Source organism: Canis lupus, chromosome 18 (genome assembly GCF_048164855.1).
Source record: "Canis lupus baileyi chromosome 18, mCanLup2.hap1, whole genome shotgun sequence".
NCBI classification, from domain to species: Eukaryota; Metazoa; Chordata; class Mammalia; order Carnivora; family Canidae; genus Canis; species Canis lupus.
The window spans coordinates 54556210-54582610 of record NC_132855.1 but is presented as its reverse complement, the minus strand read 5'-3'; the positions used below and the strand labels follow the sequence as shown (position 1 = coordinate 54582610).

The 26401-nt window shown below is 45.1% G+C and overlaps 2 protein-coding genes and 1 long non-coding RNA gene across 15 annotated transcripts in view; 2 read left to right on the top strand and 1 right to left on the bottom strand.

Moving 5' to 3' along the window:
* COPG2 (COPI coat complex subunit gamma 2) overlaps positions 1 to 7171 on the top strand; it is a 114950-nt gene extending 107779 nt beyond the window's left edge. For both annotated transcript variants that reach the window (XM_072784582.1, XM_072784583.1), the window contains 4 exons: positions 4744 to 4841; positions 5591 to 5729; positions 6005 to 6103; positions 6604 to 7171. In XM_072784582.1, coding sequence (XP_072640683.1) covers positions 4744 to 4841; positions 5591 to 5729; positions 6005 to 6103; positions 6604 to 6734 — 467 coding nt within the window. In that variant the 3' untranslated portion in view covers positions 6735 to 7171. The remainder of the gene's footprint in view (positions 1 to 4743; positions 4842 to 5590; positions 5730 to 6004; positions 6104 to 6603) is intronic.
* Positions 1 to 25792, bottom strand: part of MEST (mesoderm specific transcript) — a 36177-nt gene extending 10385 nt beyond the window's left edge. The window contains exons 1-14 of one of the 12 annotated variants that reach the window (XM_072784587.1): positions 20304 to 20459; positions 19461 to 19605; positions 19278 to 19317; positions 16998 to 17152; positions 15245 to 15324; positions 14814 to 14906; positions 14530 to 14666; positions 14297 to 14355; positions 13191 to 13231; positions 12592 to 12662; positions 12240 to 12341; positions 11591 to 11667; positions 9346 to 9409; positions 7119 to 8579 (exon numbers count right to left, since the gene is read on the bottom strand). In XM_072784587.1, the coding sequence (XP_072640688.1) occupies positions 8360 to 8579; positions 9346 to 9409; positions 11591 to 11667; positions 12240 to 12341; positions 12592 to 12662; positions 13191 to 13231; positions 14297 to 14355; positions 14530 to 14666; positions 14814 to 14906; positions 15245 to 15324; positions 16998 to 17151 (1098 nt within the window). In that variant the 5' untranslated portion in view covers position 17152; positions 19278 to 19317; positions 19461 to 19605; positions 20304 to 20459 and the 3' untranslated portion in view covers positions 7119 to 8359. Of the gene's footprint in view, positions 1 to 7118; positions 8580 to 9345; positions 9410 to 11590; positions 11668 to 12239; positions 12342 to 12591; positions 12663 to 13190; positions 13232 to 14296; positions 14356 to 14529; positions 14667 to 14813; positions 14907 to 15244; positions 15325 to 16997; positions 17153 to 19277; positions 19318 to 19460; positions 20046 to 20303; positions 20466 to 25644 lie in introns of those variants that run through there. The other 11 variants (XM_072784588.1, XM_072784586.1, XM_072784590.1 and 8 more) reach the window with 11 other exon arrangements.
* On the top strand, positions 10731 to 12872 carry LOC140609279 (uncharacterized). Its single transcript, XR_012011174.1, has 2 exons — positions 10731 to 11869; positions 12559 to 12872. It is a non-coding gene; the product is annotated as an uncharacterized lncRNA (long non-coding RNA).
* Positions 25793 to 26401: the final 609 nt, after the last annotated feature.

Genomic DNA, 26401 nt, shown 5'->3' with positions numbered 1-26401 from the left:
TCCCCCCACACTTCAAAGTGCGGGGCCTTCTCCCTCCAGTCAGTACTTGCCATGCTTCAAGTGACCTTTTAATCTGGGGGCAGTTGTGATGGTGCTCCCCGGTTCCCATCTCATTACCCATCCTGCCCTAAAGAAATATGCCACCTTTTCTCGAGCCTCCTTCTCCCCCCCCCTTTAGCTACCATCTCCACTTCACTCAGCAGATGTGGTCTCCTCAACAGCTCCCCACTAGCAAAACATCTCCACCTCACAGTGAATTCTAGGGCAACCTTAACGCGGCACTCATATGACAGTTATTTGCATCTCCCTTCAGTTGTTTGCCCCGCCACATCTTAATTCCACCCATACATACAAGTGACAAATGAAGTTCTATTCCAGTTGGGTTCCCACCACGATCACTAGCCACGCATCTCCTGATACTCGTCATCCCTGCTGCAGACACGCCACCCACACAGTGACCCTGGGTCCACGTGCTGCCCTTGGTTCCTACCAGGGCGCCTCCATCCTTGTCCTTCCCGTACTCCTCGCTAGAACGTCCCATTTCTCTTCAGGCCCTGTCCTATCGTCTTACCTACCACACGACATTTCAGTTTGGCTTTAAGACACATCATTTGACCAAACAACCATTATGCGATCTTACGGGATTTCCAGCTCCGGGCAACTCTATTCCTCACCCTTTCTGGCCCTGCCGCTCCCCACAGCTCTCCCCACAGCACTCTAGGGACATAGTCTCCATCTCTCTCCTTTCTCAGGTAATCATCATCTTTGCTACAAGCATGGTACCACATCCTTCACACCCAAACCTGCTGCTCGTCAGACGCCACCGCGTCTCCTGCAGGCTCTCCCACTCTTTCCCCTGCATGGGCACCTCTGCTACCTACAGGGCTGCCTGTTTTGTCAGCTCCCATCTTGGTATTGTTTCTTATGGATTCAGCTGTCTCGTTTGTCTTCCTTATCTGTCCATGCTCTTCCACATGCACCTGCACCCTCGGCTCAATCTCAACCTTCTCGAGACTCCTGCCACTGGCCTTGGCTGACCTCCATCCAGCTTAGACTCTTTAACTTTACACTGTTGGTCACACTGTTGCTTCACATGAATCCCAGATTGCACTCCCTTCTGACACCACTTCTTATTCAGCCACTTGCTTTCCACAGCCCCTCTCCTTTGGTTGTAATCTAGTGTAGCTCCCAGCGCCCTTGTCCTGGCCCTTTGACCCTTCCTCCTCACGTCTTCCATTCTGCCCCACATCTAAATGCCCTTCCTCCTCGGCAGCTAGCTTCTGCCCACCACCCCCCTTCCCGCGCACTGTTCTCACACAGGTCCGCCCAGGAAGTGTCTGTCACTCTAAATCCTCACATGGCAGGTTGCTTCCAATGGCAACCACCTTTAAGAGCATGGCCCGGGCCCCCAAAGTGAACTGTGACAGTTCACCCAGCTCTCCTTTCACTTGCCCACCCCAAGGGGAGGTGAGGAGAGGAGTGGGTGCCAACACTTCTCAGCCTTTATAGGGCAGTAGGCTCTTCCCCCACAGACCCCCTCTGTGCCCTGTGCTAAGTCAAGCCCCGGATCTCAAAAGTCCCCAGCAGTGGCTTCCCTATCACCGAAGGCCTTTAGATTCAAGCTTCCCTCCAGATGGGCGCTCTGAGAGCCCGTCCACTCCCGCCTCCTACTCTACCCCTGCTCCTCACACTTTATGCTTCCATTAATGCCCAAAATGTGACCAGTGGCCTGTTTCAAGCTCTGACAAGAGGTCCTGTTCTAGGCCTCCCTCCTCCCTCATCTGCTCTGTATCGTGGGCCCTCCATTCCTGTGTCCTCTGCTCTGGTCTCCCCTTCCTACTGCATCGTAACCCATGGCCATCCTTCCAGCTGACTCATCCTTCTTTCCTGACTCCTTTCCATCCCAGACCAACTGCATGCTGCTTTTCCTGTACCTTTCCTCCTCTTCCCCTGCATCTGTCCTAGGGAAGAACCTCTTTTGGCACCCCCTTCCCACGTATAGCATTCCTGGGGATCCAGCCTTATCTCCCAGTGGGGTTTGCTCCTCTGCTGGCACTGGCTGCTCGAGTGGCACCCCCCCTCCTGGGCTTCCTGCACAGTATGTGGGGCGCCTGCCCCTTCTCAGTTAAGGGCAGGCATGCACGGATGGCTCCTGTTAGCCCTTCTACCCCTTTCTGATTTCAGCCCCACTGACCACAGCCCCCATCTTAATCAGTCTTCCCGCAGGTGGTTGAGACCCGGCAACTCCCCACTGAATTTTTCACTCTGCCATTTGCAACGCTGCATGTCCTGCACTCCCACGGCTCTCTCCTGACTTTGTTTCCAGCATCTGGCTTTCCTCTAACTTCATGTTTTCACACAGGTCTCCTCCATTGCTCTCATTCCCGTCAGTCCTCTTAAGGTTAGGAGCCTCATGTCTGAGAACGTTAATGTACATCTCCCAGGCATTCTGCTCTTATTCCCTTTGCTTATTTGCCTGGCTTCATTCACTGAAGCCCTCCTCATTGTTATGGCAGTGGATTCAGTATTGCTCTCTTGCCACAGAAGGGCTCCCTCACTCCCTCTTACTTCTCACTCAGTGTTGGCCATCCTTTCTAGCAACATCGATAGATTGTTACCAGTGGTTTTACCTGAGTTCACCTTAGCTGCCCTGTAACTTCTCCTTGTATCAGCGAAACCATTTAACTAAAAATTTGTTACAAAAGTTTCAGAAACATTCTAATACTATTTGCTTCCTTAATCTGTTTCTATGTGTCACTGACTTATACATTAAATATGTTACATCCTTATCTGTACATAAAATTGAACCAGTTTGCCTCAGGGCTGTGATCTAACCTGGTTCCTGATTGTCTCTTCACTCCTCTTGCTCATTCTCTTGTAGCCTACTTGCTTAATCAGAACCAAACTGGGATTCGTATAATCTTGCATTACCCAATGTCTATCCTGCCTCTCCATTCTTATTTGATCATGACCTTTGTCCTTACCACAATCCCATGCCTCTCCTCTTTTTCTCTAAATACTTCAACTGACCCACTCTAGGTCTGTGTTAACTTCCACTTCTTCTTTCTTCCCTCTTTCTCCTGCAGAAAACCCTAATTTAGCCACCATCATTCTTTGACCAACCCTCTATTGCACTGAAATCTCTAGTCTTAACAGGTACACTCTTTCCTATATGGGACAACCCACTACCGTTACCCGTTTTCAACATATTCTATTAAATTCCTTCACTCTCTGAACTCAAACCTGTTCTTCATTGAATTTCCATTGGTGGCTTTAGTTATTTCTAACATTGCAATCTGTTGACTGCCTCAGCAAACCAAGGCCTATTGGAAAATATGTGGTCTTCATTTGTGATACAAGGTATTTCAAATTTGTTCGTCAAAAATTCTCCTCAGCACCTATGCATTAGCATATCTCTTCTCATTTCCAATTACCTCACGGCCTTTCTGGCCACTTTCCTTTTATTTGTGTATCTTCCTCTGCTTGTCAGATCCCTTTTGCATCCTTTGAGATCCTGTTAGACTGTTAAATTCTTTCAAATTTTTTTATTTCCCCAGCTGTTAATCCTCCACTGCCATAGAGCCCTCTATTAAAATTTAAAGAACCTATGACACAAGAGTTGTAGTGTCACAGATATACAGGCAGATCTCTCTCTCTCTCTCTCTCTCTCTCACACACACACACACACACACACATTTAACTCCTAGACAATCTGCTCTTGGAGACAGAAGTCATGTCTCAGTCATCTTTTTACCTAAGGATCTGACACATTAGTTTACACCCTTCTATCTGATGTCAACATGCACTGACATTTACTATGTACTTGGCTGGGAGGAAGGAGTCGGGAGTTTAAAGTTGCGACTTTGAGCAGATGAAAGCCCCATTACTCACCTTATCATATATGGTCTTTACATTGGGGTCTGTTTTTTCCTGTCCTTCCTGTCCCCCAGAAAACTTGCTTACTCCCCAATTTCTAGTATGTTTTGTACCTGACCCTAAATGCCTTTTCTTCCTCCATACTTAATAAACCCCCTCCCTTCCAACGGTTCAGAAAATCTCATCTTCTTCACAAAGACTCCCCTTTCCAAAAATGTGTCCCCAATCTCTATTTCTTATTCTACCAGTCATCCTCAAACATATAAGGCCTACTTGCTTCTCCATTTTAAGACACTGAATTTACCAATACTAGAACCTCATTACTGACCTGTTTACTGTAGGTTGAAAGTTGTCCTAAAGCAAATTCATTCTGGTGGCCTGTGGCCCCACTGTCAGCCCACAATCTAAAGATATAATATTGGTATTGAGACTCTTGATGTACTTAGTGTTAATTTAATGACCCATGTGCATTTTGCCCCCCCCCCCTTTTGTTTTTTGCTTTGTCAACTCCTAAAAGTAATGGTTCTTCTGTTTTTTCAACAGGTAGACCCTTTTGACAGGCATGGCAAAAAAGCCCCCAAAGTTCTCCCCCCTGCTGCTTTCTTTATACAGATAACAAAAAACTGTTTTGCCCATGTCATCTTTTCTGTGCTATTCTAACCCACATGGGCTAATGGTTTTTAAAGCCATTTTATGAGATCGCCTCTTTGGCCAGCCTACTACCCTAGAAAGCAGAACCTGTGTATGTCCCACTTGATAACAGAACACAGCGCCACGTACAGACGGTACTTTCTGCATTACAGACGGAGGCTCTGTGCTTGTACCGCCCCTGACACCAACCAGCTTGCCTGCTCTTTCTCCCCCCAGTTGCAGGCACCTTTAGCTGCACCATGAAGTTTACTGTCCGGGACTGCGACCCTGACACCGGGGTTCCCGCTGAGGAGGGGTATGATGATGAGTATGTGGTGAGTCTCCCCCACACAGAGACTTACCCTAACATCCTTGCACTACCAAGTGACTTCTGCCTACAGGAAACATTCTGCTAGCAACATCTGACAAGAACTCATGGGGTTTTATTCTTGTCAGATCACAATGGAGAAGGAATAATCCTCCTAAGAGGAGTGTGTCATGCCCCCAGAGAACTGGGATTTACCAGTTAATGATTGATTAAAACAAAACTCACTTTTTGGGGTCTTTATAAGAGAGATAATTAAGACATGAAACAATTACATGATTTTCACGGTCAATGAGTTTTATTTGAAATATTGGGGGTTTTTTGTTTTGTTTTTGTTTAGCAGCTTTTAGTTCGCTTATAATTGAGCCCCATCATGGACTGAAAAGCCATCACAGAATGTAGGGGAAAGTTTAACAGGTATCAAGCAGTTAGTGAATGTGAAGTTCAGAAGGCCCTGTATGGCCTCAACTTCACGGTTAGGTGTGAGAGCATGACTACTTTGTACCCCCCAGGGTTGGAGGTGTTGATCTGAATACAGCTCTTGCCAGAGGTCCTGTCTTCTTGCTTTCCTTTGCTAAGGGCCTACCTACATTGTTAGATTTATCTAGACCACAGAACTTAAACTACTTTAGTGGTAAAGTTTTTCTGAGGCTCCTGCAAAGGCTAGAACACAGAATGATAAAACCATTCTAATTAGCCCCTGTCTTTGCGGTGTACTGAAGGACTTTCATTTACTGACCCCTGATCCTTACCTACCAGCTGGAAGATCTGGAAGTGACTGTGTCTGATCACATTCAGAAAGTTCTGAAGCCTAATTTTGCTGCTGCCTGGGAAGAGGTGGGAGACACCTTTGAGAAAGAGGAGACCTTTGCCCTCAGTTCTACCAAAACTCTCGAAGGTGAGAACAGTTTTGCTATTGGTGTATTGCAGGATAAAACCTAATGGGCATATTTATTATTCCAGAGTATCTCTTTTCTTTAAATATTTCATAAACCATTTTTGCTGAAAAGGCCAGGATCCTGTCTTCGTCTAGTTGAGTCAACCACGTTCTAGTCTGGTAGCCTCCCTCTACACATGACCAGGCACCCCTTCCCCTCCTCAGCACTATTAGGACAGAGACACACCCCTAGGCAGAACTTTCCTGATACTATTGCATTTGTCTTCCCAACACAGAAGCCGTCAACAACATCATCACATTTCTGGGCATGCAGCCATGTGAGAGGTCAGACAAAGTACCTGAGAACAAGAATTCCCATTCCCTCTATCTGGCAGGTAAGAAACTTCCATCAGATTCCCCCTTTGGTTGGTTGTAAAATGGGAAGGGGTGCGCATGGGTATCTTGTGCCCTGCTGCTGTCCCCTTATCCCTTGATATGTGTTATAATTTTAAGTTCTGTCAATATGAATAATTTGTTTAGCTATGCAATTATTTGCAGGCTATCCTTAGGCTGTTCTTTTAAGGAGTAAACTTAGCCTAAAACACTTAAATCCCTCCCACAGATACCAATGCCACCATTTCCCCACCTTTGAGACTCCAAATTAGTATTACTGAATACCTTCTATGTGCCTGGTATCATGGGAATACAAAAGATTATTTAAAATTTGTACACAGGATTCAATTCTCACCATAAGCACTAATCTCTAGAAAAGCTAAACTAAAATAATAGAAAGGAAATGCAGGCCGTGCATGACATATTTCATTATTCAGAGTTTTTTTTTTGTTTTGTTTTGTTTTTTGAGTTCTTAATATAGTTTTCCTTGCTTTTTTCTCAGGTGTATACAGAGGTGGCTATGACTTATTGGTGAGGTCCAGGCTGGCCTTAGCAGATGGAGTGACCATGCAGGTGACTGTCAGAAGCAAAGAGGGAACACCTGTAGATGTTATCTTGGCTTCTGTTGGATAAATGTTTACTGGGCGAGATGAAGTTGATGCATACTTCACTGTCAGTGGGCTTTTAGGCTAGTGGCATGAATTTCCCAGAATCATACTTTAAAGATTAATGTCTTTGGAGAAGCAAATTAAATATTTGGCCCTGAGCCAGCAGATCAAGCAAGTATCTGTCCTTGTGCATGTAAATTCTTTTCTTTTCTTTTTTTTTTTATTACACTTGGTCAACTTTGGTATGATAGTACAGCTTTGGGTGATCTTGCAAATCAAATACTATCCTGTACCCCAGCTGCTTAACTTCATTATATTTTTTAATTTAATGTGTGTCTGAAAGCTCCTGACAATGTTGGAAAATATTTTATCCCAGAGGGGTGGTGGGGGAGGGGAAGCCAGAGTCCACTTTTGTCAAAATTCATTTTTATTAATAGAAAATAAACACTTATTCCAGTTTCAGTTGTTATACTTGAAGTTGCTAATAAAAAAAAAAGAATTTAAAATAATCACTTAATCATCCTGTTTCGACTAAGACAATGAAGCTGTGGCTTAAAAAAAATTCAGCACCATTTGCTCATATAGGTCTTTCAGAATTTGTTCTTAAAGTTTCTGGAACTTTCCTGTCTGTTAAGTACAGGAGTTACTGAGCTACATGAGGAAGTCTCTCTGAGACGACCAATGAGAAGTTACGTTAAGCAGTTGTCATAAAAGGAATCCCTGTATGGTAACCTGGACTATACAAAGATCCCCTCCCCTCCAGCTCAGGAGGGACATGCCTCTAAGCACTGAGGTATGAAGAGTCAGACTGTTATTTGCTGTTAGAATTAGCTAATAACAGTAAATCTCTGGCACAGATGCTACTGGTCTATAGTATCCTGTGATTTTAGGAACTTCTGTAAATAGTTTCGATTTAATTCACTTTATTCAGAAATTAAACCTGTTTAATAAAGTTCACTACTCTGCCAGAGTATCTGCTGGTTTAGTATCCTTAAAAAATATATATCATACGTGTAGGTAACTCATAGTCTTAAAGTATACTTATTAGAATACTGCATTATTCAAACCAAAACCTATTTTAACAACATGTTTATAATTAAAAGCAGCCAATGAAATGAAATTCCAAGTTATGACAAGGGAGGCTCACTCTCACTTGAAGCTGTGTTGCTTAGAGAACTTTAAAAAAAAAAAAAAAAAAAGCATATGCCCTTAAAGTAATCCAAGGACAGGTCAGGAGACACCCTCTCCTCATTCTTTACTATAGGACTCCAGTTAAGGATGGGCCAGAAATGAGCCTTTCTAGATATTTCAGAAAAGTCCATAGATGGGTTATAAAGACTTTTAAGAATGTCTCTGTATCTATCTGTGAGTAGTGCTTATCAGGATTTCCTAACAGCACAAAGGCAAGTCCATATACTCGCTCAGCTGTGAGAAGAATGGGAGGTGGACTGGGCGGACTGTTAGGACCATCCTTAGCTGGAGCTTCAGTGGGTTTTTTACTATATGCTGATCACCAATGTAAGTCTAGGCGGACTTTTGTGAGAGAATAGTGTTTGTGGCCAGGACCTCTTTTGGGCATCTCTTCCTAAGTAGAATACACAACAGATAAGGGAGTAGGGGAGGTAATACAGGGAAGCTACTCTTTCCAGCTCAGAAGGAGTTGATGAAGCCCATATATGCATTCAAGAAGCCCATGGGATCCTCTAGCTGTGGATAGTGGCTAATGTGGTCATCCAGAATCGACACTGTGGACCGCGGCAGCGTTTTCCTAGTGGAAGAGAACAGCATGTAGGTGAACTTGAGGCTGGAGGGAGGGGACGGATGCAAGCCAGTGGGCAGCCCCAGTAAAGGCCCTTGCGGACATACCACACTGGAAGGAACCAACAAAGAGCTTATTCACCTTCTACTTTGGAATTGCAGCTGAAGCCTATAAACTTGCCAATTCCATTTATGACATAAACAGACTAGTTCTTAAATGTTCATAATCCAACAGACAACAACTTGAAAATATAACACTTGGCAACATCTGCCCAAGCAGGATGACTTCCAGCTCCTTGGAGAAGCATGAGGCATCAAACAAGTGGGACACTCAGCAACTCACTGTCCAAGTAAAGATAACAGAAGACCTTCCTTAATGCTGGGAGATGAGGGGAGGGCATTTGGTTTGAACTTAAATGTACACTATTTATTACTGGGTTGTTTTTGCTGGGCCAGGTGAAGGTATGAGACAGTCTTATGTGATATAGTCAAGATTTCATATTCCAACACCTTCTGAGTAAGTCCTAGAGAAAATAGCAACCAATGAGAAGGCACTTTCCCACAGTGTGCTCTTCTCAATCTCTCCTGTAGTCTGCTTAGCTGAGGTGGAGGAGTTAGCTTTATGATCAGCCTAAAGCAAACATTTCTTAAAATAGATCTGCTTCCACTCCTTGGTTCACATGGTAGCTTTTTCTTACCTGTACTCCTAGGAATATGTAGTAACCATGACAATGAAAACAGACTGTATAAATCAAGATTCCCCAATTCATCCTTTTCTAATATGTTTTTCCTGGATGAACAGCCAGTGAGGGCAGTGGCTCTCCTGCTTACCACTGTCACCATGAGGAACAAAGCAAGGACCCTTTAGGGAGACTCACCTGTACAGCTCCAAAAACTCTGGATAGGGATTTACAGGATCCAGTGGCCCATAGATAAAATGAACTAGGAAAGACAAGAAAAATGAATTACTAAAGCTCTCACATCTATTCTCCTACCCCTTCAAAAAAAAAAAAAATGTTTTTCCAATTTTCTTGAGAAACAATTATCATATCACTGCATGTAAGTTTAAAGCATACAGCATGATGGTTTATGTATATTGTGAAATGATTACCACAATAGATTTAGTTCACATCCATCTCATAAAAACACAATGAAAAGAAAAAGAAATTCTGCTTATGATGAAAGTCTGGATCTCTCTCTCTCTCAACAACTACTGTTAGCTGTCGTGGTCATGGTGTAGATTACATCCCTAGCACTTATTCATAAGTACAAGGTTGTACATCTTGACTCCTTTCCTCCTTTCCCCTCCCCCCCAACCTCTAGTAACCACAAATCTATTCTCTTTTCCTCTAGGTTGGTGGGGTTCTTTTAGATCCCACATATGAGATCATGCGGTATTTGTCTTTCTGTCTGACCATCTCTCAGCATAATGCCTTATAAGTCCATCCACGTTGTCACAAATCCTTGAGACTGCTTTACTATGGCCAAATAATATTCCACTGTGGGGTATGTGTGTGTATTGCAATTCTTCATCCATTTGCTGAATGATGGACACAGAGGCTATTTCTATCTTGGCTACTGTAAACAATGCTGCTATAAACAATGAGGTGCAGACATCTTTTCAAATTAGTATTTTCATTTCCTTTGGATATATTCCCAGAACTGGAGTTGCTGGATCATATGGTTGTTCTATTTCTAATTTTTTGAGAATCTTCTATACTGTTTTCCACTGTGGCTATACCCATATCCAATCTCACCACTAATGTACAAAGGTTCGCTTTCCTCCACATCCGCCCCAACACTTACTATCTCTTCTCTTTCTGATGATGGACATTCTAACAGGTGTGAGGTCATATCTCATTGTGATTTTAATTTGCATTTCCAGTGATATGGAACTCTTTTCATGTACCTGTTGGCCTTTACTAGATCTTCTTTGCAGAAACATCTATTCATGGGGGGATCCCTGGGTGGCTCAGTGGTTTGGCGCCTCCCTTCAGCCCAGGGTGTAAACCTGGGGTCCCGGGATCGAGTCCCACATCGGGCTCCCTGCATGGAGCCTGCTTCTCCCTCTGCCTGTGTCTCTGCCTCTCTCTCTGTGTCTCTCATGAATAAATAAATAAAATCTTAAAAAAAAAAGGAAAAAGAAAGAAAGAAAGAAAGATCTATTCGTGTCTTTTGCCCAGTTTTTAATTGGCTTCTTTGCTGAGTGTATGAATTTTTTATATATTTGGGATATTAACAGCTTATCAAATATATGGTTTGCAAATATTTTTCCCATTTATTTGTGGTCTCGTTTGCCATCCAGAGCTTTTTTAGTGTGATGTAGTCCCGCTGACATATGCTAGAAAACCTAGCTTCTTTCAGTAAGTAGGTTACAAGGAACTTCTGAGAATAAGCCTAACAAGTCCATTTGGGACAGTTCTCCTATATACAGACATTTGGTCCCTCTCCCAGAGCTCTTCTGTGCCTGAACCAAAAAGCACTAAGCCTCGCTATCCATGTTCTCTTCCTATAAATCCAGCATACCGTCATTATTTAAAGGTCTCCCTCCAGTTATAACTGACCGCTGACATTTTAAATCAACCACTAATTTCTAAAGCACTACTATGTATGAGACACTGCACCGATTTTTTTTTCTTTTTAAATCTGTAAGATTGTAAGACAAATGAGCAGAAACCACCTACAGCCTCTTGATTAGTAATCTAAACCGCCTTCTGTCCCAGCCATTCAGCATGTGATGTGGCAACCACTGACACTGTGCAGCACAAAAGCCAGTCATACTCCCACTCCTGACAGCGATAGCACAACTACCTCTGCAGCAGCTTCTCACTATTTTATATACTGAACTCCACAATGCATATCACTGGTATTCCAGATTGGTGGGTAGGGCTGCCAGATTAAATAAAAGATGCCCAGTTAAATTTGAATTTCACATAAGTAATGATTTTTTTAGTATAAATATGTCAAAATATTGCAAAGCACATACTTATTCTAAAAATGTAGGTTGTTTATCTGAAATTCAAATTTAGCTGGGTGTCTTGTATTTTTATTTGCTGAATCTGGCAATTATTTTAACCCTCAGTCCTATCAAGCCCTATCAAGATGTAATAAAGAAATACTCACTGGGAATAGTTACAGAAGCAAGAGCTCCCACCCAGCGTCTTCTAAACTTCTTCCTCTGGTTGATGTACTGTAAGAGACTATAGGACAGAGAAGTCAGCAAAGAGTAGAACAAGAAATTTTTATTGTCATAGGAATGCAAAGGCATTCTAAAACGAAAGCTGCTACATTCTCATTTGGACCAAGTCATGAGCATTCTTTGTATATGACCAAGAACTCTCCATTCTCTGTCCTGTTGCTATGGAAAAGATACGACAAAGAAGTAGACACGTATTTTGAGAGGTATAGGCTCCTTTTACAACCATGATTAGACATGATTGTCTAAACATGATTTTGAGGCATTTAATACTCACAAAAAGCCCAAAGTAGGATTTGCCAAAGTGGATGGGCCAGTTACAAACTGAATTAGCATTAGAATTTGCAGCTGTTTATCTAAATTTTGTGTGCCTCGTGGCTTATAGTCATGGCTCACTAGTCTCGATTTCCTTCTCCTTAGAAAGGACAGCACATGACTTTTTGGTTTGCCTTAGAGATCAGAACCATCTTATGAGAAGGAACAAGCCAGAAAGGAACAGAATAAGCAATCCTTTACCTTTCCCCACTTCCCCCAAAAAAGCTTCTCTGGAAACCAAAGCAAAGTGTTATTTCTTACCTGTCGATAACTAAGTTCCCATCGTTGTTGCGAATCCCTGCCCACATGTCCCACAGCTCACTCTCAGAGGGGCGGGTGTACGGCCCAAAGACTGGGGTGAGACTGAAAGAGCCCGAGAGAGCAGGAAGATACATGTGAGAAGAATCCAGAATGTCAAATATGACTGGAACTTCACAGGTCACGCTGTCTGACCCTTAACTGATTTATGAATTCCTTCTCCTACTTCCCTGGCAAGTGGCCAACATCTTTGTTTTAAAGTATCAAACCCTAGGATTTGGCCCAGAATTTTAATGGCAACTTTTCACTACATTGTTCCCAGGCTATAGTGAATCAATCTTTGACAATGACTTACCCTCGGGAGAATACAAAGAAGTTCATCAATCGAGTGAGGATGGGTGACAACATGCCTCCATCTTTGAGAAGCTGTAGGTAAAGAAGTAAAGATTTGAGAGGAAGAAAACCACTAAGCAGGACAAAAGTTTTATATCAGGAACTAAAAAAGGATTTCAGTCAAATGTCCTTCCACTGAAACATTTATTGGCTTTTCATTTTTTGTTTTGCCTACCCCTTCTCTTATGGAAGACAAACCTATTTGTAATTACCCTTAAGATTACATTTCTATACTTCACTAAATTCCTGAGGCTTCTAACTGATGTACTCAACTTTAGGATATGATCTGTTCAGACATCATGCTAATGACACAAAACTCTAGATAGCTGTATTTCTGCAAATATTCGTTGATCTCTTACTCTCCGAAATGAGGCTTTACTTAGATGCTGCTTCCACTGCTTTATCAGCATAAGATGGAAAAAAAGTGACTTTATTAATGTAAATTCCTGAAGATTTTAACTATGGCCCATCATAGCAAGTATGGTCCTTATAAAGGTCATAGCATTCTTTATGTTGGTATAAATTTTAAAAACCAAAGACTTTGTGACTGGAGGAGCCAACCTTTTGGAGAAGGAGAGGACGGTGAGTCTCAGGAAATATACCTAGAGGAGAAAGAGACCTAGTAATTAGTAATTTAGTAATTTAGTAAAATTTAGTAATTTACCAACAACTTCAGGCCAAATATAAGTCTCTTACCAGAAACTATCCTCCCTATTTACTCTTCCCTTTGGGGCCTTTACTGTCAGAAACAGGATGATAAATAAAACTTAGTTCTGTTATCTAATTACTTCTCCAGGGAATTCTGCATTTAACAGGTTAAATTCTATCCCACTGGGATTACTTTCCCCATTGTAGGAGTAGAGAAGCAAGGAAAAGATAATGTCCATGATCATCCATAATGCTGATGACTAAGCCCTGACTCTCCTTGCCCTTTCTAACCATTCCTTAGAGCATCTAGTATTGTTAATGGTCCGCACTGCAAAAGAAACCAATGATTTTTTTCAGGGACCATAGGTCCGGGAGGGCTTGGGGTGGGAAACTAGAATTTTTCCCTTTCATTTTTCTCCAGAGTCAATGGGAGAAAGCCAGGAGTATCACTGATAAAGGGACAGACTCCTATCCCAATCTGCCCTTCCAGTATTTAGGGGAGATGTGTACTTTCATAGATTTATAAGCCAGGCTCCATGGCACACAAAGAAAAATGCCTCCTAAAGGTCTAATCAAAAGGTAACTAATTTCTAACTGAAACTTGGCCCTGCCATCAATGAAGAGTTTCTGCAACAAACCACAGGAGTATCAGAAGCACTTGGTGCTTCATCACAACTGTTTGCATAACCCACTGCAGGTGCTGCAGATAGTGCTTGCTATGCGATGCATTTAGAGAAGCACATGTTACTATTAACACAGCTGTTTATTCACTGTATGTTGATATAATCGGTTTCTTTTGTGATCCTACTCATTTTCTATATTTAAAAACATTATTCTGAGAAAGAGTCAATAAATGTCATTACCACCAAAGTAGTTCATGGCACAAAAAGGTCAAGGGCTTCTGGTTTAACTGCCTCTGGCTGCAGTCTCCTCGGATCACCACTTAGATGTCAAGGAGGTATCTCCCTGTGGCCCTTTGAGGCCACAGCTCACTTTCCGCCCACCACCATGGCAATTACCTCCATTTGACAGACAGAGACTCTTTATGGTAAGCCGGCCGGATCGATTCTGCTTGAACCTGGAAACAGGTGAGGGAAACACATCTAACTGAGTGCACATGCCAGGTCAGTGGCTGCAGACAAATCCCGAGGGGGGAAAGGAGCTATACAAGGAACCTGGGCATGATGCACTTTCCCTGCATCTCAAACCAGGGAGACCTGTGGACAGCACAGAAGTCTATGACTTCACCAACCTGTAGAGCAGCTCCTGAGCCACGATGTCCCCATAGTCATGAGACAAAAGGTTGACCCTCCGGTTCTGGAGCCCCAGGTGTCGCAGAAGTGCTTCCACAATGCTGGCCTGCTCGAATATGGAGTAGTGGTGTGGTCTCTAGGAGGGGTGGGAGGGGCACAGAGGGTGAGGGCACAGGGTGAGGGTGGGGTGTATGGGGTGAGGGCATGGGTGCAGATCTGTCTGCTAGCCCAATCCCCAGTCCTCGCCCACCCCACCCCCTCCCCAACCCCACCTCAGCCCCACCTTAATGCCGCTTACTGGTTTGTCACTGAAGCCAAAGCCCAAGAAATCAAGGGCAATCACTCGATGAAACCTCAGGGTCAGACCTTCCCAAATCTACATGAAAAAAAGACATGATGTGGATTTTGTTTCCTCTGACCTAAGCACAGGAATTTCTTTCCCATATTGGTTTAACAAACAGACTTCGATAAAGGGAAAATCTCACGAAACTACCACAGGCCCACAGATCCTCTTGGAGAACTCCAGCATTTTTAACTTGGCAATGATCCTTCCCAGATCACAAGAGTTTACTCCCTTACAGTAAACGAGGAACAGTTCTAAATCCTATTTTATTAATCAATTCAAATACATAAGAACCTTCCAGTGCTGACAACAAAACCTTTGATTTTGGATTTTTAAAGACACAGTAGGATCTAGAAATCTGAATTCATTACCTTGTACCAGTCATAGCTGGATGTTGGAAAGCCATGTAAAAGCACAACTATCTCAGGACTTCCAACCACACCCACAGAGTCTGGGAAGAAGAAAAGAAATCAGGCTGACTCCCTATAAAAATAACTTTGAAAATATTAAAATCTAAGTAATCTAGTATAAAGGATAAGAAACCCTGCTTAAATTAATGAAATAAAGAGAACATTGAAATAAAAAGAACATTCCTTTTTAAAATACAAGCTTACTGCTTTAAGTTAAAATGACATTTATTTTATTTTAATCTATATATTAAAAACTTGTAAATAGCACACTTTATATGAAAATACCAGAAGTCAACCTGCTTAATTTCACTTAGATTTTTTAAAGTATTTCCCCATTTCTTCCTCTATTCTATATTATCAATATGTAAATTATTTTCACAATAAAAAGTAAACTTGCACAGTTACAAGTATACAATCACAACATAAACACTATAGATTCTTTGTACCTTACCATTAAGGACCTCACAAAAATTCTCTATAATATAGCAACTCTTTCTCAACCTGGGGAATACCTTACTCTGTCTAGCATTTTTATTTCCCCCAGGGGAGATCCAATCCAATATCAAAAGCATAATGCTCAAACTATTAACAATTCTAACACGTATAGAAAAGGATTAGTCAATACAGACATGAACATTTTTCAATGTAGAAACATCTTTTACATTAGCCAAATATTTAAACAGTAAAATGCCCTGCTCAAAGTATTAATTAATCTAATTAGAAGACTAAAAACATTCATACATACTGTCAGTGGCAGGAGATTTGATAAGGTTTGCAAAAATAATTAGAAGCAATTTAAAAATATACTTATTCTTGAGAATCCATGCAAATAAAATCATTCCATTTACAAGTAGTATGGTTTGAAAATATATGGAAAAAGTAAAAATATACGTGAAGAGTTCCCTTCAACATGGACTATTTAAAACATTAAAAAACTGGAAACTAAATGACCAATATAAAGAAAAGTATATACTTACTTAGTTGAGTATAGCAAATGAGAGGAGGTCAGGAGCAATAATGAAAAACGGTTTATGACAAACATTTTTCGTTATTGCTCTTGACCCCCGCCCAAAAGACATCTTTCCCAATCTCGTTTCAGTTTCTTTGCCTGTAAAATCGGGTTTATGGCACCCGTCTCCAAGTAGTGTTGTAGAGATATTTAATCTTAAAGATAATAATGAAGGTTGAAAGCATAATTCAATGACTAGTATATGGTAATTACTTGATAAGTAGCAGTCATAATAATTATCATTAGCAAATTAATTTATACAAAAGTAAAAGGTTTAAATCACATTTAGTTATGCATATAACAATCTTTATAGAAAACAAAATGAAATCAGGGATGGAAGCAAACAACCAATGGTGGGTCTATATTGAACACTAGGGGCGCTCAAAGGAGAAAACCAGTATCTATCCATACAAATGAGGCTATGAAGAAAAATTATATACTGAAAAGCCAGTTCTACAGAAATCAGAATCTCAATTCTATCGCCCCCACCCCCCACTCCTCCCTGAAACAGTTTTTTGTGAGTTTCTCTGCTATGGAGTTACTCAGGGGAATTAACCCATTCCTTCAAGCACACTACACAGATAAAGGGATTCTTCATCCCCCTCCCCTCTGATGGGCAACAGACACCAAGAGACACAGAATAAGTGTCTCATTTATAATAGGTGCTATTATAAGTGCCAGGTGCTCCAACAATCCTCTTCTTACCTTGGTAGAAGATGCGCAGTCCCTTGTAGGTGAAAAATTTGCCCGATGACTTCCATGAGTGAAGAGCAGGAGAAAGCTGGGGTGGTGGGATGTGCAGATAGGCCGCCAGCAGGGGCACAGCTAACAGCCCTACCTGCACCCACCACTCCCTCATCCTGCAGGAGAATCAGAGACCTGGGGTAAGCACCCAGTTGATGCTGTATGTGCTCTTACAAGCCCCAAACTGATAAAATGGTGTGGGGAATTTCTATACCATACAGTGACTACCTTGCCCTTCATATGAACCATGGCAGGAAGTTTACCAAGAAGAATGTAAGCACACCTCTGCCTGCCATGCAATCACCATATTTGCTCACCATTCTAATTTTAAGGGAAAAAAAATATTATTTTAATGTGAAATCTTCCCCCTCTCCTTCCTACTTTAATCCCTCAGCACCCTCCCCCCGCCATTCTGCTTTTCTCAAGACCTGCTGAAGAAGTTTTTATGTAAAGTAAAAGGAAGTTAAGTATTGTGCACCTTTTCATTGGCTGTTATCAAAGCTTCCCCAGAAAAAAAAAGACTTCGTTCCTATTTATTCTAAAAGCTCTACCACCCACCCACCAGCCCCCACCAGTTAAACGTTAAATGTATAGATACATATATGTAGTTTTTTTTTTACCAATGTTTAAAAAAAGCATCACATGTCCTTAAACAGAGAGCTATTTTTTAATTTTTAATATTTATCAACTCTCTGACCCCAGTGAAGCCCCACTTTGTACTACTCTCTGGATCTGTGCTGAGAAACTGCTCCAGGTAAACAGTCTGTGAAATTAAGAAGCTAGGTGCACTGTATATTTCACTGTAAGCAGCTTTGTCATGACCCACAATATCTAATCTCTTGAGAGGTCAGGGCAGCAGATTATATTTTTGCTTTTCTTGCTGTTCTTAGCAGACTCTTGGGTGGCTCCATCTATTTAATTTTTTAGGATTGCCAGCTCTACCCCGCATACCCCTCAAAAAGGGGCAGAGTTCACACCCAACATCTGAAAATTGCTTTTTTGTCTTTAGAAGGAAAGCTCTGGTTTGCATACCCAAACTTCTCATGCCAGAGACTTCAGAAGTCCAGGTCAGTCTATTCACAATGAGGAATGCTAAACAGAAATTAGAGACATTTCCCTCTGTTTCAAGTTTATGACTGAGAATAGTCACCAGGAAAAGAATTATTAGTAGAAGTTCTCTCAAACTAACCAGAATGGAAATACCTTCTAAAATGAAAAATGAGTCGTCAAGAAAATAGAGTTATAAATGAATTAGGGAAATGAACTGTTAAAGCCCTGATAAAAATGGCTTTGTGTGTGTACACACACCCTTCCACCATTTTGCCTGTAATCTGGCCACAATCCCTAACCATTACAAACTAATTCAGCTCACAGAATGCTTTTTTTTTTTTTTTTTTTTTAAACTCAAAGACAAGTAAGGCTGTGGTCCCAGAGTGGTCAAATCACCATGCCCCTTAAACTCTGAATAGCGCCCCTGCCCATTTTTCTGGCATCACTAGGGCAGTCTTTCATTTGTTTGTTTCTCCAAAGCAGCTGTCCATAAAACAGACCAAATGATCTGGTTGTATCTTTCAAGTTAATATTACAAGTGATTTCCAAGAGATGCCCCCAAACATCATCATATCACCATTTTCACCCCACAACGGTAGCAGGCTACAGCCCAGTATGTACTTGAAAAATGAGATGACAAGAAGTATCAGGTTTGGATATCATTAGCTATCATCTGTCCCGTACTTCAGCTCAAACATTTGCACGTTCATATTTCATCACTCTTCCCGCTCTCCCCATCCCACCACCCCCCCTTCTCCCCATTTCATTCATTCAGGGGTTCCAGTGGACGGATATCTGCAATGACTCAGCAGAGAGCCAGGGAGGGGCTACTAGAGGAGCAAGCAGGAGGAGGCTCCCAGAATGGGGGGGGGGGGATGGAAGGGGGGAGGAGCTGCAGGGAGGCGGGGGGGGGGGCAACAACTGTGCATTTTCCATTCCTGGACACCCCCACCCTCTATATCTTCCTTCTCTTCCACTCTGAGAAAGAAAAAAGGCAATCTTTCAGGAAGCCGTTTTCTGGTTTAATTACGTTGGTAAAAATGCCCCTAACGACATTTTAGGATTTTTAGTAGGGAAGCAATCTGGCAGTCAGAAGCCAAAAGGGATTAATCATTTTTTGACCAAAATCTCCATTACTTGATGAGCCACAAATCAAGAGTATAATAAATTCAGCAAACCCCAGTAACAAACCTGGAAATGAATCAACCCTTCCGAGCCTTGATTTCTTCGTCTTGTAAAGAAGAAAAAACACATTTAATACCACCAAACCTGCCACCTTCCAGCATCGCGGGGACTGTCAACTACTTTGTAAACCAATGCAAACAATTCATGTATAACATTACGACAGTTTGGTCACATCTGAAACATACTTACGCCTTGGTGATACGGTACTGCCAAGTTCTAGTCACACCTATGCAGTAGCTCACGCCACAGCGATACCAGGGTCTTCAAATCCTAAACTGCGCCACAGCGATACCGGGGTCTCGAAATCCTAAATTGTGCTCAGACGATGCGGGGTCTAGAAATCCAGTACCACGCCAGGGGAGTGCCGGGGTCTAAAAGCCCTACATCACGCCAAGGCGTCACCCGGTCTACAAATCCTAAATCGCGCCTGAGCGATATCAAGGTCTAGAAATCCTAAATAGCGCCAGGGCGATCCCGGGGTCTAAAAATCCTAAACTACACCGGGGCGACGCCACGGTGTAGAAATCCTGAATCGCACAGCTGCAAAGCCGCGGTCTAGAAACCCTAAATCGCACCCGGGCAAAGACGCCGTCTAGAAATCCTAAATCGCGCTAGGGCAACGCCGGGGTCTAGAAATCCTGTATCTCACCAGGGTGACGCCAGGGTCTAAAAATCCTAAATTGCACCACGGCGACGATGGGGTCTAAAAATCCTAAACCGCATCCGAGCGACACCGGGATACAGAAATACCCAAACTGGGAGGTGCCCACCCTGAACATCCTAGTCCGTGCAGGAAGGACACCCCTCCCAGGCAGGCGGCCAGGACTCAGAGGGCAGGCAGGTGGGGTTTTGCCTCCGCCGCGGGAGTGGCCGCGCGGCCGCCGCGGCCCCGGCCCCGGCCCCGGCCCCGCCCCGGCCCGGCCCGGCCCCGACCCGCAGAGTCCCCGGCGGCCAGCCCACAGCGTCCCGGGGCCGGCGGCCCGGAGCCGGAGCCAGAGCCAGCCACACCCCCCGGCGCCGCCGCGCACCCACCTGCGGAGGCGATCTCGGCGCACCATGGCCGCGTCCTATCCCATGCCGCCCGGCACGCCGGCTTGCAGCACCGGGCACCGCAGCGCCCGCAGCGGGGCCGGCCGCCGGGCACAGCCTAGAGCCCCCGAAGGCGGCGCCGGCCGCGGCAAGCAGCGAGCGGCCACCCGGGCGTGCGCTGCGGCACTGCCCGAGGCGCGGCTGCCGCAGAGGAAGCGCCGGGACGCGCCGGTTGCCGCGGCAGTGCCGAGCGAGCGGGCACCGACTTTTAGAGCCCACCCGCGCCCCGCCCCTGGCCCGCCCCCCGCGCCGCAGTGCCCCTCCCGCCGCGCGGCGGCCGCCGCAGGGATGAAGCATCCTTCTCCCGGCAGCGCCTCTAGGGGGCACCTTTGGGGTTGTGGACCCCCGGCAGCACCCCGCCGCTCCCTCACAGGCCCCCCAGCCCTGAGCTTCAGGTCCTGCAGCAGCAATCCTCCTCTGGCGAGTCAACGCCGCAGGAAATTCACAACATCCCGAAATCCCGACACAGCCGCCCCAGCCATCGACCACCCCCACGGGCCCCCCAACTCCAGAGGTGGCCATGCGCCCTCAGGTGCCGTGGGGCTTAGGACGGCCAACCGTGGTGCCTGCTCCCGTCTGCACCACGCCCGAGGCATGGGCTCTGAACTCCCAACTCCGCGAGCGCCCAGTCCGAAGCAGCGGTGCTCGGGCGCCCCGCACCTCCCAGGCCCCTAACTCTGGGCAACCAGCAAGGACACAACCAAACGGCTAGGGCCTACTACCAATCTCATCGGCTGACTCGAGGGCCAGCGGCTAGGAGGCAAAAACGGCGACACTTGGTGCAAAGTCTGGGTTCTCTCTCTCACCGTGGCCATGGCCGCGGCGACAGGCACGTTTCCTTTGCAGCAGCACTACGTGGCCCGCATGCCAGAGCCTCGCCGCAGCCCTCTCGCCGCACCCGCTCCCAGCAAAGGGCCCGTAGCACGCCAGAGAGAATGATCTTCACGATTACGAGGACCAAAACGCCCCCTCTTTAAAATGTACGACTGAATCACAATGCAAGGGCCACAGCGGTACAGGCAAGAGGGAAAGAATTTTCTTCTTCATCTATAATCCGTTAAAAGGCATATATGACGCCTTTGAAAAGAAAAGTGTAGGGAATCATAGCGTCTACGTTCATTTTCTGGCTATAAACTTAAACTCTGACGAACGCGCGCGCGGGATGCGAGGGAGCCAGGCAGCCCAAGCAGTGCCGGCTCCCTCCAGCCGGGGCGCTGCAGGCCTCTCCTTCCACTCATGCCCGCCAGCCCGGGGCCATTCCACAGCCCGAACGCAGCCGAGCCCACCCAAGGCCACCCGGCACCTAACACAGCACTGGGAGGTAAGGGCCACCAACCAGACACAGGAGACACCACTTATCAGGCAAACGTGTGGCACATCCTAGAGTACACTTCTACTGGTGTCCGATGGACAGGGTTGTGAAATTAAGCTTGTTTTTAGCACCTACAGTGAGCTAAGGGCTGGGGATACAAAGATGAATGAGAAATGCCCCCTGTCCCTGAGCAAGATGCAGGCAAGAACTGACACTGCTTAAATTTTCCCTTGAATTTCCTGGCAACATTTTGTGACAGGTTGGCCCCCTCCCCCTAACATGTAAGGCCCTCAAAGGCCGAGCCCAAGAATTATTCACCTTTTTTTATCCCCAGAGCCTGCCACAGTACCAGCCACAAAGCAGGCCCCTAATAAATACTGCATGAATAAGTACAAGAATTTGAGGGCGCACAGGGGAGGAAGTAATTAAGGAGAGGGGGGAGGGTTGTCTTGAATGATGAATAGACGTTTACGGAGAGACAAAGAGCATTCCAACCAGAGGGGACGGCATTTGCAAAGCACCGGAGGCACAGGACTGCACAACCTTTGGGGAAAACTGCGAGTCCTTTGGGTCCTGCACCGACAGGCAAAAAATTTGGCTACAAAGAGTATTTCATCCTAAGGAGTTTGGAATTTGTCCTAAAGAAAATAAGATGCCACAAATGGATGTAAACCCTTTATGGACCTAATTGGTTACTTACCAAAATATAAATTACTCCCTTTAACAGTTGAAGATTACCTGTTTTAACTACCATCTCTTAAGGACTGAATTAATTACTTAGCAAAAATTTAAATCAGCCCTCTCAACGAAGTAAAGGTTTTTCCCATTTTAATTAGGATGACAGTGACCTTTGCATTATTTTCTTTTCGCATTTGTTGTCAATGGAACCAATGAGTTCTGCGGATTCCACACTTTCATTCTCACCACACCAGAAGCACCAGTATCCAAGACAAGGCAGTTTTGTATTTAATGGACTGAGAGCTCACAAAGAATCTTATTCTGAAAGCCACAGAACAAGTGGGCAGATAGGAGAAACTGTTGGGGGAAGGGGTAGGGAGGGGATCAAGGAAGCTCTTGAAGACAACAGGAATTCTAAGTCGGTGCTCAAGAGAAACCCTCCAGGATAGAATGGCTAGGAAAAACTTCCTTGGAGAAGACGGAATCGAGGGTTGAAGACTTCAAACCCGGAACTCGCTTAGATGAAGAAAACATTCCCATTTGGAAGACCCTCCAGTCCAGAGGCAAAGGAGTCTGAACAACGCAGAGAATACTATGAGAGGTCAGCTTGACGGATGCCGGGAATTTGCTCTCCAAAAGTTGAAGGAGAAAATGCTAGCAATAATGCCCCAGGAGCCAAAGGGTTAATGAATTTCCTAAATGTGCCTGCCTTACTTAGAAAGAAGCTTCCTCCACCGGGGAGAATCTGGCCCAAGGTATGAAACAGTCCAAGTGCCTGAGAAAACATGTAACCATACATAAATCCAAAGTCTGCCTCCGGCTCGCTCTCAGTACAATCTTTCAGTTCTTGGATACAGACACTACACTACACCGACATCCCATGCAGCGCATTCCCTCAACCAGTAGCTTATCATACACTCCTGTCACATTCCAGTTCTAAGATGGTCCCACATAATAAGACCTCGGACGTGTGCAAAAATTAGTGTCGAAAGCTCAGCATTCATTGTACAACAGTGGTATGAGATCAGCGGGGCTGGTACACAGATTCAATAATCTTATTTTTTTAACGCCAGTCTGAGACCCATATTATGATAAGCACCAGGATATTTCTGCAGATGATGAGACAGAACTGGGACTGCCACTTGGAAGAGCCCTCTATAATTAACGATTCAGATAAATGGAAGTTCGACATGGGAGAAATTTGGTTGAACAGCAGTGTGTGAGAGACTTGGGGCTTTAGGTGACAGTGAGTCAATGTGATATGGCTCTAAATACACCACTGTAGATTGCAGAATGTGATTAGAGAAGCCCTGGGAATAAATTAATCCTACTCTATTTTGCTAGTTAGACTTCACAGAAAGTGTTTCATTCTGTTTTACAAAGCAATTTAAGAGACACATAAACAGGAATTTGTTCAGAGACCACCTAAAATGCATTGCAAATTGTGTCACTGAAGGTATAACTGCTCTCATATTTTAAGCATGGATCTTCACCAATTTATCCCTAATCCTTACAATAACTCAGCAAGAGGACTATTTTCATCCACATTTTGCAGAGAAAGATAGAGCAGCTCAGAGCACTGGGTGTTAGTATGTAAAAGGCTGGGAACTGAACACAGATGTGTCTGGCTCCAAAGCTGGCGTTCTTTCCACTACCCCACACTGCCTCCCTGTTTAAAATAACCGGGTATGTTTAGTTGGAAGAAAAGAAGCCTTGTGGAGTAAGTGGAAGAAGGAAATGTGTTAGCAGTCCTCAAATATTTGTGGAAGCAGCATTAGACATTTTATTCTGTATGGCTCCAATGAGTGCAAATTGTAGAGAAACAGATGTCGATTCAACATAAAGAATTTTCCAACAGTCAGGTCTGTCTAGAGAGACTGAGCGGCTCAGCCATTTTGGGACGTGACAAGTTCCCCGTCACTAGGGACTGGGTAGCCCTGTGGCAGGTATGCAAGCTCTGGAGGAGTGCACAAGTGACCTTAATGGTCTTTTCCCACCTGACAGGAGTGGATCAGAGTGATATTGGAACTTGGCCAGGGTGACCCCTCTACTGAAGGGTCAAATCCAGAACTAGGTCTTCCCTGGGGGTCTCTCAGCTCACAACTCTTTGTACAACATGATGTTTCATGCCAAGAGCAAGACAAATTGAAATCCTCAGAAGAATCACATCAACCTCCCTCTTGGCCAAATTTAATCAATATGTCCCAAAAGTGACTGGTATTTTCCTCTTCAAGCTCATTTTTGGGTAAAAGTCTTTGGCTGCAGAAAGTTTCAAAAGATGTGCGGCAGAGAAGCAAAAAGTGAATAATCCATTAACCAGATAAAATGAACCTAAGTGACAACTGTTTCTATAGATTACAATATCACTGGGCCCCCTAAAATATCTTGACACAGCCTCTGCATTACTGGGCATATCTATCTCCATAATCCCGCACCTGGTCCCATCCCACTCACTGGTCCATGCCTACAGTGCATCTTACAGTCACACAGATAAGATAATAGGTTGAAGGATTTGAAACAAAATTGTCTCTTGCATTTTTACAGCTCTTTGCCTTTCACATATATTATCTCATCTGCTGCTCACCACAGTCCTCTAAGGAAAACAGCTACCTTCTTTCAGACAGACAAGCAATTTCCTAGCTGCCTGGGGAAGAGAGGACGACAGTACACAACTCACTTTAAAAAAAAGAAAAAAACTCCTTTCCACATTAGGTTATTCCCCCAGCCTGGAGGATCAACCCAGAAGCAGGTGTTTCTCTTTCCCTCTCTTGCTCTCGGCCTCACACCTCCCTCCTCCCCCGCCCCGCCCGCCCCAGTCCCCCCACCCCACGCTCGCCTGGCAGCGCCCCGCGAGGGGCTCCAACTCCACGCGGCCACGTCCCCGCACCCCACTCTCGCCCAGGCCCACGTGGCTGCCACGTTCCTGACCACGAGCCTACGGCGTCCCCGTCCCCGTCCCCGTCCCCGTCCCCGAGGGGGAAGACACAGCCTCCCGGAGCGGAGTCCCGGCCCCCTAGGGGGGCGGTCACGCCTAGGGCGAGGGGTAGGGGGCTTTTGTGTTCTCGCCCCACCCCGGGCTCCGGGGGGATGACGACCGAGGACCTCGCCCATGTGGCCCTCGTGTGGCGCGCACACCTCGTGCAGCCACCCACGAACCCCGGCGCGGTCCTGCACGCCCTCCTGGGCTCAGGAGGAGCTCAGGGCCCGGTCCACGCAGACCATCCACGGACCCCAAGTGTGGCCTGGGGAGGTGAGGGTGGGGGTGGCCACTTTCCCCCCCCCCCCCCCCCTTACCTGATTCAGGTAAGACCTGGGCTACAAGACTCCATGTTTGGGGAAAACGGTTGCGCATGCGCGTCCTGCGGCCAGAGGTTGTGGGCCTCACCCCAGGCCCCAGGGAGGACCCGGCCAAGCCACCGAAAACCCGGCTCTGGGCTAGAGCGTCGCCACCTCCGAGCACCGGCAGGTCGCCCCCAGCCCAACATGTGCAGCCACCTTCTCCCTGCCGGGCGTCAGCGCCACCTATTGGAAAGGGTATGAAATGGCAGGCTGTGCCATTGAGAAGGGTCTACGGGATCGGATAAGGGAGAATAAACTTTTACGGGGCTTCATCTTTTATGTGATAAACTGAAGGCCCAAGAACAGATATTTGGGTAGATGTAGATGTCTTCCATAGAGCCTTCCATATCTCAGCCATTCATAGCGCCTAACGGCTCACAATACCCTAAAGGCTCCCTAATCTACATCTCCAGCTGCATCCTCTACTTCAAACTCAGATGCACATTATTTCCCTGCTTTCTGTTCTCCTTCACAGGAATGGTGCACACACATCCAATACTCAACAAGGGCTAGGTTAAATTCACTACCCTTCCTCCATGTCCTCCCCTTCCCACTCTACAAATGGACTCCCAAGAACCCGGACTTCCTTCTATATTCTCTATCTTGGTTAATGACATTACCATCTACTCCAGTCTCCCACACACAATCACCAATACCTGGGACATAATGGAATGAGGCTTAAAAGCCTGGCAGCTTTGGGAATAGATGCCAG